Here is a 14,243-nt window from a genome sequence, read left to right as displayed (position 1 = left end):
TGTTTTTTATTTGTTCCTCTATTTCTGAGCTATGCACCTTGTTTTTATTTTACCTGCCTCCAGCTTCCATGTGAAAAATTTGTTGGGTTTCTTTGGTAATCCATATTTGAAATGTTGAGTCATACATCTACACTGAGCCCAGGAAAAAGTTCTCAGAATGTTTTGCTGAGTTGTGCTTCAGATTGTTCATTGCCAGAGAGATTTGGGTTCGTATGTACTTTGTAAAGAATAGACTTTCCATATACATGTTCTCACACTAACATTTTTTTCAGAAGAAGCCACAGGCACAACAGACCACTTGACTCACCAATACAACAGCCAGGAGAAAAGGGTAACGTGATGAGAATTAATATTTAGGAATTCTCTGAGCTGGAATTCGTAAGTTCAAAAATCTGAAAGTATGCCGGCTCGTAGACTGTTTCCAGATCTTTTCATCTGTCTGTTCTGAATCCATCTAACTTTTTTGAAACACTGCAGCTTATTTCTGTTACCTTATCCATGCCATTAGTATATATTGTTGCTTTGAACAGACTTTGATCGGTCATCTGTTTTTTCCCCATATTTTTATTCATATGTGGGTGTATAATATATACAAAGAACACACTTAATAAAATGTCTTAAAAAATCAGCTTGCTTCAATCTCACATAAAATCATTTCTGTACCAGACAGTGCTACAAGCTGTGAAACTTACATAACAGCATAAACAAGACCACCCTTTCTTGATAACTTGCAATTTGTGACCTTCTGTGCCTTCTGTGGCTCTAGGGATAAAGTGGCAACTCTGTATCCAAATTGACTTAACTGACTTCTTTTACAGAAAGGGGGAAGTCAAGGAGACTGGTGATTTTTGCATGAGTGGGTGAAGCAGTTCTTCATATGCGTTATTCTGCTATGAGGTTATATATTATTACCCGTGGTATTTTAAATACTCCTTTCCAGGGAGACAAGGATATTCTCTCCCAGGAACTAGAAGACAAAGACATTATTAGCTTTTACTTAATTATTCTAAAACAAAACCTTCTTGCAGTAAGAGAGAGGAATTTGCTTGCTTTTCTACAGTGATGTCTGTGCCTCAGAAAAAAATGAAGATGGCATCAGCCTCCCTCTTCTTTCTTCATTCATCTTCATTATCATCTTTTGCTGTCTGATTCTCTGTAGGATTCCTCTGGGAGAATTCATCTGCATCTTTTGTCTCCCTAAAACATTATTCAGGAATAGAGATGTTAGTTAAAGGCAGGCAGAAATTTTACTGAAGAGATTTTGCATTAAAATGGTTTTAGATTGCTCTAAGCTGATCTAGAAGTGTAACAAACCAAACTCCATAAATTGTCTTGCTGATGATGCAAAAGGTGTGTGAGCTACTTTTTTTTTTTTTCATTAAATATGTATAGAGAAATGATGACTGGTATATCTTTTCTCATGCCATTCTTCTTACAGCAGTCTTACTCTCATAAAGGAAAAGTTTTATCAGAGTGATATTTCTGAATACAGAGCATTATGGTGATTTAGGCTAGCAAGGACAGAAACAGCTATCGGGACTAGGGGAAATGAGAGACAATCATGATTTTATTTACCAAGTGGCTGTGCATGCCAAGGTTTGAATGTTTGAATTCTACCCCAGAGACTACAAAGGCATCTGGTGATAAGGGCATATTCTGTGAGAAGAGATGGGAGTCACTAGTGTAGAAACAGAAAGGAGGAAAGCAGTGCATACTTTCCTTGGTGACTTCATTTCTACTGTGCTCTCCACTCCATAGGCTGATAGCAGAGCGAGAATGTGTACCAGTGTATGTTCCATTCACTTTTCTAGCTAAAGGTACTTACGTCATCTCATAGTCGGTGTTCTTGTCCCCCCGACAGCAGCAGCAATAGGCTATAATACCAATAACTACAATTGCAACAACAGCTCCTCCAATGATGCCAGCATAAAGGGCAATGTTCATGGATGCTATAAAGGAGGAGAAATAGAATCACTGCATAGTCTGAGTTGGAAGGGATACACAAGGATAAGGATAACCGAGTCCAACTCCTCTCTCTAGACGGGTCTACTGAAAAATCAAACCCTATGTCTGAGAGCATTGTCCAAATGCTTCTTGAACTCTGGCAGACTTAGGGCTGTGACCACTGCCCTGGGGAGCCTGTCCCAGTGCCCGACCATCTTTGGGTGCAGAACCTTTCCCTAACCCCCAGCCTGACCCTCCCCTGTCCCAGCTCCATGCCGTTCCCTCGGGTCCTGTCGCTGTCCCCAGAGAGCAGAGCTCAGCGCCTGCCCCTCCGCTCCCCTCGTGAGGGAGCTGCAGGCCGCCATGAGGCCTCCCCTCAGCCTGCTCTGCTCTGGGCTGAGCAAACCAAGGGACCTCAGCTGCTCCTCATACACTTTGTCCTCTAGGCCCTTCACCATCTTTGTAGCCTTTTCTGGATACTAATAGTTTTATGTCCTCCTTATATTGTGGTGCCTGAAACTGCATGCAGTACTTGAGGTGAGGCCACACCAGAGCAGAGCAGGACAATCCCTTCCCTTGACTGGCTAGCAAGGCTGTGCCTGATGCACCCCAGGGTATGGTTGGCCCTTTTGGCTGCCAGGGCAAACTGCTGGCTTCTACTCGTTAACCAGAACCTCCAGATGCCTCACCATGGGGCTGTTCTCCAGCCTCTCATCCCCTGGTCTGTATGTATATCCAGGGTTGCCCCTTCCCAGGTGCAGGATCCCGCACTTGCTCTTGTTAAACTTATTACCTGATGTAACCCCATCTACTATAAACCTTTGAGCCCAACCCATTAGCCAGTTGTTCACCCACCACATTATGTATTTGTCTAGCTGTATGCTGGGTATTTTGTCCAGAAGGATGCTGTGAGAAACAGCATGGAAAGCTTTACTGAAACCCAAAAAGATTACATCAGTGGGCTTCCCTCAGTCATCTACGTGGGTAATCTTGTCATAAAAGGAAATTAAGTTCCTTAAGCAAGACTTTCCCCTAATGAACCCATGCTGGCTGTGACCAATGACTGCATTGTCTTTCAGGTGTTTTTCAGTAACTCCCAGAACACTCTTCTCCATAATTTTGTAAGGTACTGAAGTGAGACTAACAGGTCTGTAATTATCAGGACTTTTCTTTTTTGACCTTCTTGAAAATTGGAACAGCTTTTGCCAGCTTCAAGTTGACTGGGACCTTGCTAGATTCCCAAGACCACTGAAAAAAAGTTGAGGGAGGTTTCACAATGACATCAGCCAGCTCTCTGAGTACCCTGGTATTAATCCCATCAGGCCCCATAGATTTAAATGCATCTAGTTGCAGCAGCAAATCCTGCACAGATTCAGGGTTGGTTGGGAGTTTATCATTACCACAGTCACGGTTCTCCAACTCAGGGCTTCTGGGGTCCCAGGGCCCATCATCAGTGGTGAAGACAGAGGTGAAGAAGGCATTAAACATATCTGCTTTGTCTGTGTTCCTGTTTGTGAGGTGACCATCCTCATCAAGTAACAGACCAGTGTTATCTCTGGTCCTCCTTTTGCTTTTAACGTATTTAAAAAAAAATGTCCCCCCAGCACTGGCCAGCTGCAACTATAATTGGGCTTTGGATGCACAAATTTTCTCTCTACAATGGCGAACAGCATTTCTGTAGTCCTCCTGTGTTGCCTGACCTTGCTTCTGGCATCCATATGCTTTCTTTTTTCACCTAATCTCTAGAACAAGATCCAGGCTTAGGCAAGCCCGCCTTCTGCCCCACCTGCTTGATATTTTGGAATTGCCTGCACCTGTGCTCTTAAGAGGTGGCACTTTAAAACTGACCAGTACTGATGGACAAAGCACTTTCAAGAGCAGTTTTTCAGGGGATTTTACCAAGTTCCCTGGGCAGCTTGAGTTATGCTGACCCAAATCTAGGGTTGAAGTTTTGGTGGCAGTTCTCCTCCTACCACCACAGATTTTAAATTTGACTACCTCATGGTCACTATGGCCAAGAGAGCCACCAATCACCATTCCACCCACGACAGCCTCTCTGTTTACAAACAATGAACCTAGAAGGACACCTTTCCTAGTCGGCCGCCTTAGTTCCTGTATCAAGAATTTATCACTAATGTGTTTTAGAAATCTCCGGTACCTGTTTGCATCAGCTGTGTGGTATTCCCAGTTTACGCTTAGCAAGTTGAAGTCACCCATAAGGACAAGGGTGGCTGATCTAGAGGTATCTCTTAGATCCTTACAGAGTAATTCATTGGTGTCCTCATCCTGGCTAGGAGGTCTATAGTAGGCTCCCACAATGACATCCCCTTTATCTGCTTGTCCCTTAATCCTTACTCAAAGGCTTTCAACTGTGTCATTGCCAACTGCAAGCTCCATACAGCCCAGCCTCACCATTATATACAGCACCACCACCCCGCCTCACCTGCCCTGCCAATCCCTTGTGAAGAGTCTGTAACCATCCTTCATTAACACCCCAGCCACAGGACTCTTCCCACGAGGTTTTGCTTATGCCAGTGATGTCGTAGTTCTGGACTGGGCCAAGGTTTCTGGCGCCTCTTGCTTGCTCCTCATGCTGCATGCATTGGTGTAGAACCAAGTGTTGTTTCCCTCTTCAAAACTAGTTTAAAGCTCTGTCAATAAGCCCCGTTAGCCCACCCTGGTCATTAGCACTCCTCAGGGCTGCCTTTTAGGATCTCCCCTCAAGAAAGCATAATTTTATAATTTTGTTTACACTGTCTTTGCTAAAGCTTTCACATTTAGATTGAATATATCCTCTGGCACTATTATTCCAATAAGCAACTTAGTCTCTTACGTGGCACAACGCTGACCGTCATGTTGCAAGATTCCTTTCCCACAATGTTTGTTGAAGTGCAGATGTAAAAGCCAGATGTATCCGCTGAGATGTTCTTCAGAGTTATTTGCTCCCCTGTTGTGAAACACAAACCCAGTCAGGAAAAGAATTACAACAGGGAAGGAAATGGGAACAGCAACCCTTCAATTCTAGCACAGGAAGGTAGGAGCGATGAGAAGTTATTAAAGCTGATGGATTGCTCCATCTTGCTCGGGAGTTTCCACGCTAGTGGAATTTCGTGTGATTTGTGGAAGGACAAAGTGTGCTGTTTTGATCACAGGGAATGTGGCATTTGAACATTGTTTTTAGAAAGAAAACTGTAGGTAGAGGGGAAATAAGTATGTATGCTTAGTGAAAGCTTTTTTTCAGTGGGAAAATGGCCAGCAGCCCTCTTTGCCTACAAACATAAGACTGCACAAACCAGTGGTTTGTCTTTAAGAAGTGGTCATCTGATGAATTAACTTGTAAAACGGCAAAAAGTTATTCAATCCTCTAGCTCTTAGGATTTCTGATTTAAATTATCTAGCAGTTTTTTAGTCTGAGAGAAGACATACAGGCTGTGAAAATAAATGAAGAAATACAGTGGCATGGAAATGCTGTGATGCTAGACATTTTCTATCCAGCCTAACAGAGCACAGAACCATATATTAAAGTTTAGCTCCATCTGTCAGAGCAGTCAGTTTTTGCTTGTTACATCTCTAGCTGACACTTGTGCAGAGTCCATGTTTTTTCCTTGGGATCTACTGATAAAGGTCCAGATTCCTGCTGTAAAACCTAAAGGCTCCAAAAACTTTTGAGGGGCTTTCCAGTTATTTTCTGTGTAATCCTTGGTTCTTTCCAGCTCATGAGAGGGACTGGGATTCTGTTTAGTCTTTGCTGACGCCTAGTGCCAGATAGTAAAAGAGCAAGCAAACCAAGAAATAACAGACTCCACGTGCTTCATTTCTTAGTCTCAGCTTGCTGCCGAGCTTGCATCACTTTTTTTTTTTTTTTTTCAGTGTGATGTTTATAGCTCTCAGAATTGCAGTCTATTAATGGGCTGTAAATCCTCTTATATTAAATCACAAGTAATTGACTGGTGAGTTGATTTTGGAAAATGCATGTCAGATACTGTCAATTTTGGAGTGGCTCCTGAGGGAATTCTGGACAATGTGCAGCACTAGGACTTGCTTAGCACAAAGTCTTAGCATATTGCTCGTAGTGACAGTAGGGCATCCAGCCAGTAGGGGGGCAGGAGACAGCAGGCATGCTTACTGGACAGCAGTGCTCTGATGAAAACAGAAATAGTGGGGAAATGGCTCAGAACAGGCTCCTGCCCCAGGAAAGCACAGAACGAATGGGCAGACAGCTGTTGCTTTGAGACGGCAAATTACGGTGTGTTCAGGGCTGTGCATGATGCATTGGCACCGCTTAGTGGCCAGTCAAGTGAATAAGGTTTGTGTTTCTGTGTATGTTTCATATTTTGCATAATTTATGCAAGAATCACCTAGTGAGAGTTGAATAGCCTATAGTCTGATCATATTTAGTTTACCTCCTTAGCAGTGCTACTATAACTAAAACCAGGAATGGCAGGTTCAGACACATACTCTGTCCTTCTGACATTGTATGTATCAGGAAGAAAGGAAGTGGCTTGAATTAATAAATCTGAGTCCTGTGACACTGCTACACTTTAAAGGCTATTAAACCCTTATTACTGTATGAATAGTTCTACCAAAGGTTCTGTTATGGAAATTCATATACTTTTTTCCAGATTCTGACAAACCAAAAGCAAATAAAACATTAGGGCTTGTGTGACAGTCCTAAAGACTTGGAAGCCTCTTTTATCCTCAAAGCAGAAATGGTGCAACTGTTTCTCATGCCCCGTTCCTCTATGTGAGGAGTTATCTCTGAAAGGAAAGCAGCTTTCAGAGCAAACTTTTGTTTGCCTTCACACTAGAAAATGTGTAAGAATGACTAGAAAGTCATTGTCAAGAGAGAGGAGATATAAAAAACGGTTAGAAAATTGGTTGTTATTTCTCATACTATCCCACCCTTACATCCAGCAATTGAGAAGTAATTATTTCTGTTCAGTGCCAAAATGAGACGTCTTTCTTGCCAGGTAAGAGCTGAAATGAAAATCTAAGTGACTGCTGTTATTTCAAGTAACAGTCCTTTTTGCCCTGCTAAATTACTTAGGAGTATATGCTGCCAAAAGGGCAACTTCTTAAAATCCTGGTCAGAGAACTTCCTAGAAAATGAATTGAAGTGTGTTTTATTATTATTATTATTATTATTGTTATTGTTATTATTATTGTTATTATTATTGTTATTTGCATTTCAAAGTCTTTCCAGTCCTGAACTACAAGAGGACTCAAAGACTTGGCGACTTAGAAATTCCCATACCTTTTGTTGTTTGTAGTACACGGGGCTCATGCTGTACGTTGAAGCTTTCCCAGCTGTATGTGGGTTTTGGGGAGCCCTCATGAGAAATGCAGGTTAGATTGATGGTTTGGCCGTATTCTGCTGTGCCCACAATCTTGCATTCTGGCTTGGATGGTGCAACTGAAAGAAGGAAAAAACAGAAACTTTGTTACTCAGATATAGCATTTTGTTTCAACCCGTCTCCTGCAACTTTTTTTTTTTTTTTCCCAATTCTTGATGATCAGAAGCTGGCCATATACCTACCACTTTCTCAAAGGAACTGAAGTGAACTCTTGTCCCTAATTTTTTTTGTCCCTTCTTGACACTTGTCAGCCAAGAAGAAGTTGTAAGATGTTTTCTGAGATATCTCTAATAATGTTGGGCAATTCACCCTTTGATAACTTGAGTGTGACAAGCCACAGGGGGAGTGGGGAATGACCTGTAATGAGGCAAGGATTATTAGGAAAGTGAACTACATAACTCTAAAAACTGTATTTTTTGCAGTCAAGTATTTAAGGGAGTCAGGTGCTTTAAGCCTTCCAACCCACTACTGTAGTAGTAGGAAAAGACCAAAGAGAATTGAAGATTATGATTTACTGGGAAAGGTTTTTTTCTGTTAGAAAATCTGTGGTCTAAGAAACAGTACGGACATTAGGAGAAGGATAGTGGATTATCTAATGGATCTGTTTTTGCCTCCATTATGCTTACTGAGGACGTAAAGACTCGTGATTGCAGACTGCCGAGGAGGGTCATTCCGTAGACGAACACTGCATACATACGTCCCATTGTCTTCCATGGTTACTTCATTGATGGTGATACTGATGTCCCCATTCTCTACGTTACCAGTAAATTGTATTCGGGTTTCGTAGCCCTTGCCATACTGTACAAGTCCATCGAAATACCTAGTGACAGCATCATCCTGTCAGAGAGGGAGGGAAGCTAGTCAATGTTAGTTTATTCTGTGCAAGTCTACAGCCTAAATCCATGGATTAGCCTACTCCTAAGATAAGAACAACTTGGAAAAGAGCACCTTAAAACTGCCCCAGGCCAAGAGAACCTTAGGAGTTCAAAAGAGTTGAGCTTCCTGTCTGGAATCCCCTTCTACCTTATCTGTCAGAAACAACTGATTTCTTCTGCGGGGTCATATTTACTTTCCTCTCCATGACAGGACACCATGAGACTTTTCTGACATCCATATGTCAATCAAATCCCCCTATGATTACATATACTCCCTTGCTTTCTTCCAGCAAGGATCTTTGGTGAATAAACCCTTAGCAGTTACTGCAAGGAGAGCTCCAAGTTCTGCTTCTCCTCTCACTAATTCCCAAGAAGGTGAGAAGAACTTTAGAGGTGTTTTTATCTTCAAATACTTCCTGTGAAAGTAAGAGATCAAGGATCTCTCCATGTACTATTATCAATACAAATATTTATAAAATATCAAAGATATATATGTGTGTATACTACATATGCAAAAATATACATAGCTTTTTCTAAAGCATCTGAACATTTCATCTATGCTAATAGATGTAAATCCAAGGTATATAGAGTGATGTATCCTCCATATACAGTTGCAAGACCAAGACAGAGGGAAAAGAAAGGTATGGGTTTGCCTAATATCGCACAATAGATTTGTATTAAATTGAATCAAGATTCAGAGTTTCTAATTGTATAGTGCTGAGATTAAAAAGTCATGAAGGAATCCTTTTCTTCCAACACATATTCCCACAGTCCTGTTTCCATCTCTTCTCACACCCCCCTATTAGATACTCTATCATATGTTTCTTTATACAACTTGATTTACCGCGGTATTGATTTTCTTCCAGACAACAAAATCTCCTCCGGAGATGGAAGCATCAGTATTAAACTGACAGCGGAGAGTAGCGTTGCTCCCTCGTGCCACCTGTAATTCCTTGGCAGGTGTTTCCACAGTAAGGGTATGAGCAGTCACCAGAACTAGGAAGAGAATACATACTTTAGTCAGCAAAATTAATGGCATCTGATTTTCATGTTTTGTCTATTTGGCTTTCTTACATGCCACAGTAACCCACAACCTCCCCTCTGACACCCATGACATTGCCCACTGAGCAGGAGGCAACATATGCTGAGGCTGATTGACTATAGGAAGCTGCCTCACAGGATGGTTAAGAGCTAAACTCTGCTTTTTTTTTTTTTTTCTCACTTCCCTCTTCTTTACCTGCGGAGTTATAAAGATGTAATTTTTTATGAGCCCACTTTCAGCATGACTGACATAGTTTGACAGGTCCTAAATGTACAGAGGGAGACAGATAAACCGATAATACAGGTGCATCAGCACTCTTAAGGATTCAGGCTAAACTAACAAATTGATACTGTCAAATTTCAGGGAGCAGGAAAACTGACAAATAACTTCCACCAAACCAAGTCCACAGAGAAGTGACATTTTGTGCTAGAGAACCAGAACACATTCATGAAATGCCCTGAAACAAAACAAAGCAAAACCCAAGAAAGCAAAGAGAACTTGAAAGGGGAAAAAAAAAAAAAAAAGGAACATTAGTTATTTGTGTTTAAAAATGAGTAGGGTGATAGCCACCTTTCTCCAAAAACCATAGCTCCTGCCTGTGGAGTACAGGAATAGCAGAGTTGCATAGAACAGAAATCCCTCTGGGCCCTGGTGAAGCATGCAGGGTGCAGTCTAGGCGTTTCTTGTATGCTGTATTCCTTTTGCCTTGATGCTTAATTCATCATACCTGAGCATTAGGTAGTGTCAGCTCTTAGCTATTCTCAGAACTTTGCCGGAGGTTTTCCTCTGTCCTGGCCTAGATTACCTTTATGTCTGTGGGAACCTATGTTTAAAAACACCTGCTTTGTCCTCACAGTTTGTAGTGGTTTTTGTTTTTTGTTTTGTTTTGTTTTTGTTGGGCATTAAAATGAATCATCTGAAACTCTAAGCCTGCAACTAGTTAGGGAGGGGGGAGGGAAAGGGAACACTGCTCAGAGGCACTCCCATGACAAGGAGGAGCAAGGTCCAGCAGAGAGGAAGGTGGAGGAGGGCAGAGATGCATGCACCCTTAAAGAGGGGCACGCTGTGGTGGTGATGGTTTGCTTCTGGAAGAACCAGGCGGGGTCAGTGTTCCCCAGAGAGGATGTGACTGAAAAGTCACCAGCAAGACTTGGGTTCACTCAGCCATGTCTCTGTCCAGATTAGATCCATGCAGAAACGTGTGTGAAGGAAAGAACAAAGGACATCTGGATTCCACTTTGAGTTGCCCATGGATTATAAATACATGCTTTTTTACAAAAAGTGATCACAGGCATGCCTTAGGTCAACAGCAGCAAGCCATCAGCAAACTGAGCACTACAGATCCTTGACTACAGCAGCAGTGAACCATAGTTCCCCTTAAAAAATAACAGCGTAAGCACCCCAAAGATTTTGTTATCACTGTTCTAGAGCAACATAGGGCAGTTGGCTCTGGGACCTGCTCCCCCTCAGAAGGGCAAGAGCTTCTGTAACAGCTACCTGTATCCAGTCTGTTCCCCATGGCAAATGGCCCTTCAAGGGCCCTCTTAGAAGTGGCCTGTCCTGTCAGAACTGCTGCACCTTCCCTTTCCCGAGGCGGGTGGATGGGAATTACCACAGCAGCCAGGTTCTGTGGTGCCCTGGTAAGAAAAGATCTGGCCACTCAGCCAGGATGCCTCTAGCTGAAGTTGCCACCTTTGTGTGTTCTCAGCTCTCTAATCGAGTTGTTGTGTGGGTTCACACAGTTAATTATTAAATGCTCATTTTAATTTCTTCCTCTGTGACATGGCAGAAGTAGTTTCTGCCCTCTCAGGGACTGATTCATCTATAGCTGTTGACAGCTATAGAGGAGAACCAGCAGGGCAAAGTATTTCCAGTGTTCCTTTATTGCAGCCACTCCCAGGTTCTCATCTGCTCTGGAGCAGCCAGTACAAGGGCCGTGCTTCCATAGCCCCAGGGCTTTTTCTTGCTGTTTCTAGTGATTCTCTCTGCATGAGAGACACCTATAAAAGCCATCTTGTCGCCTGTTGCGACTGGATAGAGATGTTCTCCTGCGTTTGGGTGGAAAGTATCATAGCCTGTCCTATGAGATGGAGCAAAACCCATTTCCTGATCCTTTTGTCACAAACTGACTCCAGTAGGCCAGGGTTCACTGACAGGTCATTAACTCAGCCCTGAGGCAGAAAAGAAACTGCCCAGCCCTAAGGCTTCAGTCAGAAGTGCTTTGCCTTTGTCAAGTTGGATGACCAAAATCCTACAATAAATTAGATTTGGTTGGTTTTGTTTCTTTTTATCCCCAAACATCTTCAGTGCAGAGTCGAGGAACATCGACGTACTGGAGAAGCAGCTGATAACAAGCAAGATGACTTATTTGTGTGTTGCTGTCATCCTCATGCCTGACATCTTCTGATGCTCTCCCATTTTTCATCCATTACATCTCTTTCCTGCTCCCATGTTGCCGTTGTTACAACTCCTTTTGGCTCTCAGGGAAGCTTCATGGTTTCATTCTGGAGTGCCATTTACTCACACTGATTTCTCTCCATCCCCCTTCTCACCACATTTTACTCCTTCACAACGTCACCAACAGCCATCTAGTTATAGTTAGCATATCTAAAAATTGTGGTTTATTTATCAAAGTTTGATTTTTTTTTTCCTGAGCTAAAACAGAATCTATTCAAAGTACAGTGGAAGGAACAGGATGGTCAATTCTGAAAGAACTTCAGGAAAGGAGAGGGGACCAATAACCAATATATTGTTGGATGGCATCATCTAGATTTAAGATGAATTACTTTTTACTGTTACTTATTAGTATGTTTATAAAACTTCTCAATTCTTTAAAATGGTTATTTCCCTCTGCTCAACTTAAAGCATCAGTATTAGTGCAAAGGAAGAAGACAATCAAAGCAACGTGTTTACTTTCACATTCGTTGTTGAATAAATATTAATACAGAGTATAAAAACAGACTGAAGGGCAACTAGTAGAGCTGAAAACAATTAAAGGAAAAAAAATGAGATTCTAACCAAACAAACTTATTTTCACTGAGTTGCCTTGATTGATTAGACTAGTGAGGAACTTAGGAAAAACTGAAATGTTTCACTTTCAAGAGGAGATGCTCCGATTTTTAATTTCTACTGAGAAACTTAGCTGGAATTTAACTCCAAAGTGGGAGAGTAGAAACCTCTTCAATGTGAAATTTGCGGTAAAATTAAGTATTTTGTTTGATTCAAAATGACCATTTGGGATTTTTCATCCAGCAAGAAGGACACAGTATCAGTTATTCACACAATTGCAGTGAGAAGTTCAGCAGAAGTCAACCTGCAGTGAGAGCTTGACATAGGTAGTTCAAGTATCCCAACACCACACTGCGAAGTGCTGTGTAGTTTCTCTGCTCTGGTCCACTGCAAGAATCTACTATACCTTGTCCAAAAATTCTTCACAGGCCAGTATTTTAACAGTGAATTTTTGTTTGAATCCTGCCCAAACAGGCAAAAAGAGCCTCACACACCATACATATTTTTGCACCAAAAAGTTTACCATCTGTAGTTTAGATCGTATGAAAGGTGAGAATAATTAAAAAGGAGAATGAATACCAATGGTGTTATGCAATTTACATATTGATCGCCAAATTATTACTCAAGTCATGTTTGTTATATACGGAACACAGCCACCTTTTCTAATTACGTTAAACCTCATGAGTTTCTTTTCTTGTGGGTTTATTTGTTGAAGCACAGTTTTCAGGATTTTTGATTTCCAAGTGAGTAGGTTTTTTTAAAGTCTGAAGGATGGCATATAAGCATTTCTATGAGAAGACAACAGGTCAAAAACAGTGGAACTTAGAGTGCAGGTTCTGCAAGGCAGGATGAGAAAGGGCAAGTCTGGCTGATTTATATGTGTAGGTAGGGGTCGTTGTGAATCCCCTTGAGATGTATAATATAGAGAGATCACAAGTCACATCAGAGTATATATAAACAGTAGGATTTAAACTTATGGAGGCATATATTACATGCAGATTTACATACAAAAAATTAATACCCAAGGCCTTTTCCAATTCTGGTTGAGGAAGTGCCTTCTTCAGAAAGAAATGCTGTATTTGACAGAAGCAATTAAAATTCATTTCAAAAACATGTTTTCCAGCCTCCTGAAGAACAGCATTCTTTTCGTGTTCCTGAAATTATCTTGCAGCTTTAAGAGATGCCTGCAAGTCTGGACATTCAGCATAGAGAAAGTAAATAGACCCGCCTAATCATAAACATGCAGAAACTTTTACTAAACAAAGCCAAGTCCCCAATGCTGCTCAGACTTTGTGGTGCTGTTTCCTTCTACCTAACCCTTGAGGACATAACCAAATTAGTACTCACCTGCACTGAAAACAAACAGCTGAAGCCCTTTCATTGCTCTCCTCCTCTTCCTTTCCCCTTTGTTTCGCCTCAAGGTGCTCTTCCTTCTAACTTGCAGGTGGTTAGAGAAGCAGTTGCCTTTACCTGAAGGTTTCTTCACAGTGGCATCATAGATTTGCTTCCTCCTTCTCTTGTAAAGTGCTATTCTACTACACCACTCCTCCTGGCCAGACTGACAAGGCAGATTGCCAATAAGCTTTGACATCTGTTGTTGCTCTCTGCCCCTTCCCCTCTTGCGACAGTCCTTCCTCAATTAAACTGCCTTTTTGAGTCTCTCCTATCACGTAGATACGGAAAGCAAGAGAGGAGGCAGCCCAAAGGGTGCCATTATTGGGAGTGTACAACACAACTGAAGTAACGCGTGGTTTGACATGGGGAACAATAAGCCTCGTTCAGCTTAAATATCTATGCATAGGTAGCATAATGCTAACACCAGCTCCTGTTTAAGACAGAGGAAGAACCTTCCATCAAGATCCTATCTCTCCCACCTAAGAGGGTAGCCCCCAGCCATGTTCAGTGTGAGTGCATCTATGAATGGGTGTAGTAATCTCCGATGATAGATGCCAAACCTCTTACAGCTTGTTACTTTCTGCTATGTTTGCATGTACATACACTCATTAGCAAAGATTTCTA

The 14,243-nt window shown here is 41.8% G+C and overlaps 1 protein-coding gene across 1 annotated transcript; it reads right to left on the bottom strand.

The window, feature by feature from the left end:
* Nucleotides 1–544: 544 nt before the first annotated feature.
* On the bottom strand, nt 545–13,830 carry GPA33 (glycoprotein A33). The gene is made up of 7 exons (XM_005017662.6): nt 13,572–13,830; nt 9,018–9,169; nt 7,925–8,135; nt 7,199–7,357; nt 4,778–4,891; nt 1,826–1,949; nt 545–1,197 (listed from the first exon to the last, which is right to left on the bottom strand). The coding sequence occupies exons 1-7, from the start codon at nt 13,813–13,815 to the stop codon at nt 1,116–1,118; spliced, it is 1,086 nt and encodes a 361-aa protein (XP_005017719.2). The 5' UTR covers nt 13,816–13,830; the 3' UTR covers nt 545–1,115.
* Between the last annotated feature and the right edge of the window lie 413 nt (nt 13,831–14,243).

This window comes from Anas platyrhynchos, chromosome 1, assembly GCF_047663525.1.
Source record: "Anas platyrhynchos isolate ZD024472 breed Pekin duck chromosome 1, IASCAAS_PekinDuck_T2T, whole genome shotgun sequence".
NCBI lineage: Eukaryota > Metazoa > Chordata > Aves > Anseriformes > Anatidae > Anas > Anas platyrhynchos.
Note: the sequence above shows the minus strand (reverse complement) of the source record. Positions and strands in the feature narration are given on the sequence as shown.